The sequence below is a fragment of the Aplysia californica genome, unplaced genomic scaffold, assembly GCF_000002075.1.
Source record: "Aplysia californica isolate F4 #8 unplaced genomic scaffold, AplCal3.0 scaffold00366, whole genome shotgun sequence".
NCBI lineage: Eukaryota > Metazoa > Mollusca > Gastropoda > Aplysiida > Aplysiidae > Aplysia > Aplysia californica.
Window position 1 is genome coordinate 737,446 of NW_004797636.1, and position 1,244 is coordinate 738,689.

At 42.8% G+C, this 1,244-nt stretch overlaps 1 protein-coding gene across 1 annotated transcript in view; it reads left to right on the forward strand.

The window, feature by feature from the left end:
* The window catches only part of LOC118478100 (zonadhesin-like), a gene marked incomplete in the record, with an annotated part of 9,382 nt that overhangs the window by 7,226 nt on the left and 912 nt on the right, over positions 1-1,244 (forward strand). Inside the window, 1 exon segment of the mRNA XM_035971047.1 lies at positions 575-774. Coding sequence (XP_035826940.1) covers positions 575-774 — 200 coding nt within the window.

The window sequence follows — 1,244 nt, forward strand, 5'->3', positions numbered from 1 at the left end:
TGATGATGATGATGATGATGATGATGATGATGATGATGATGATGATGATGATGTTTCCATTGTTTCCTTAATGAGCCTGGCGGACTCCACGAAAGAATCTTCGAGAGCGAGGCTCTTTTTCAGCTCTATTGTCAATATGCTTAACGGCACCTCCACTCGTCCAAATAACTCTATTCGAATTGCCATTGTTCCTGGACATTCAAACATAATGTTTGACATCCTCCTTTTCATGGCCGCATCTTCGGCAACGTGGGCTGAGCTCTTCATTTACAAAGTTTTTATACCATCTTAATCTTTATGATGATGACGATGATTATGATGATGATGATGATGATGATGGTGGTGGTGGTGGTTGTGATGAATATGAAGCCTTCGGGCTGAAAGGATAAGCTGTTTTTAAAACCAAAAATATTTTCATATTTACATTTATTGGCCGAAAATTACTCAAAACTCTTCCTCTACTCTGCTTTTTCTACAAGGATGATGATGATGATGACGATGATGATGATAATATCATTATCATGATACAAACGGTGACTACATTTCATGCACACCCTTTCACTATCCTCCCCAGCAATAAAATGCCCTACAAACAGCCACTACAACCCGCTCATGTCCGGCTGTCAGTCATCTTGCCTTGGCCCCGCCCCCCGCGTTTGCCCATTGGCTGAGAGGGAAGGCTGCGAGTGTGACCCTGGCTTCGTCCTTGACAACGGGATGTGTATACAACAAGAGGACTGTGGCTGTAGCGATGTCGACGGCGTGTACATTCCTGTGAGTGGGAAAGAATTGGTCGCTTTTAAGGTCAAGCGGGCTAACACAGATTTCGGGGGTTTCCAGAAAGATTGACCTAAACCAAAAGTGGACATTTATAGGAGAAGTTTGGTTTCACTGGTGTGTATATTTGTTTAATTATAAAGAAAACTTTCCTTGTCTTTTAAAGAAACTGAACAAGGGGCAAAAACTTTACCTTCAATTTTCTCAAAACAGCATTTTTCGGGATAGCCCCCTTGTGTTTAAAAGCGACCAATTGTGGGCTGGAAAGAGGGTGGGACGGCGAATGGAAAGGTGGCGTGGGGGTGGGGGGGTGTATGTGAAGAAAATCCAAAGCAGAACTGGATATTCCTTAGGAGCAATCAAATGCCTCAAACTGAAACCACATTCATGCATACATTTGTGCGTGTCAAATATACCTTTTTTCTCTCTTGGTCGCTCTCTGAAACAGAGAGAGAGAGAGAGAGAGA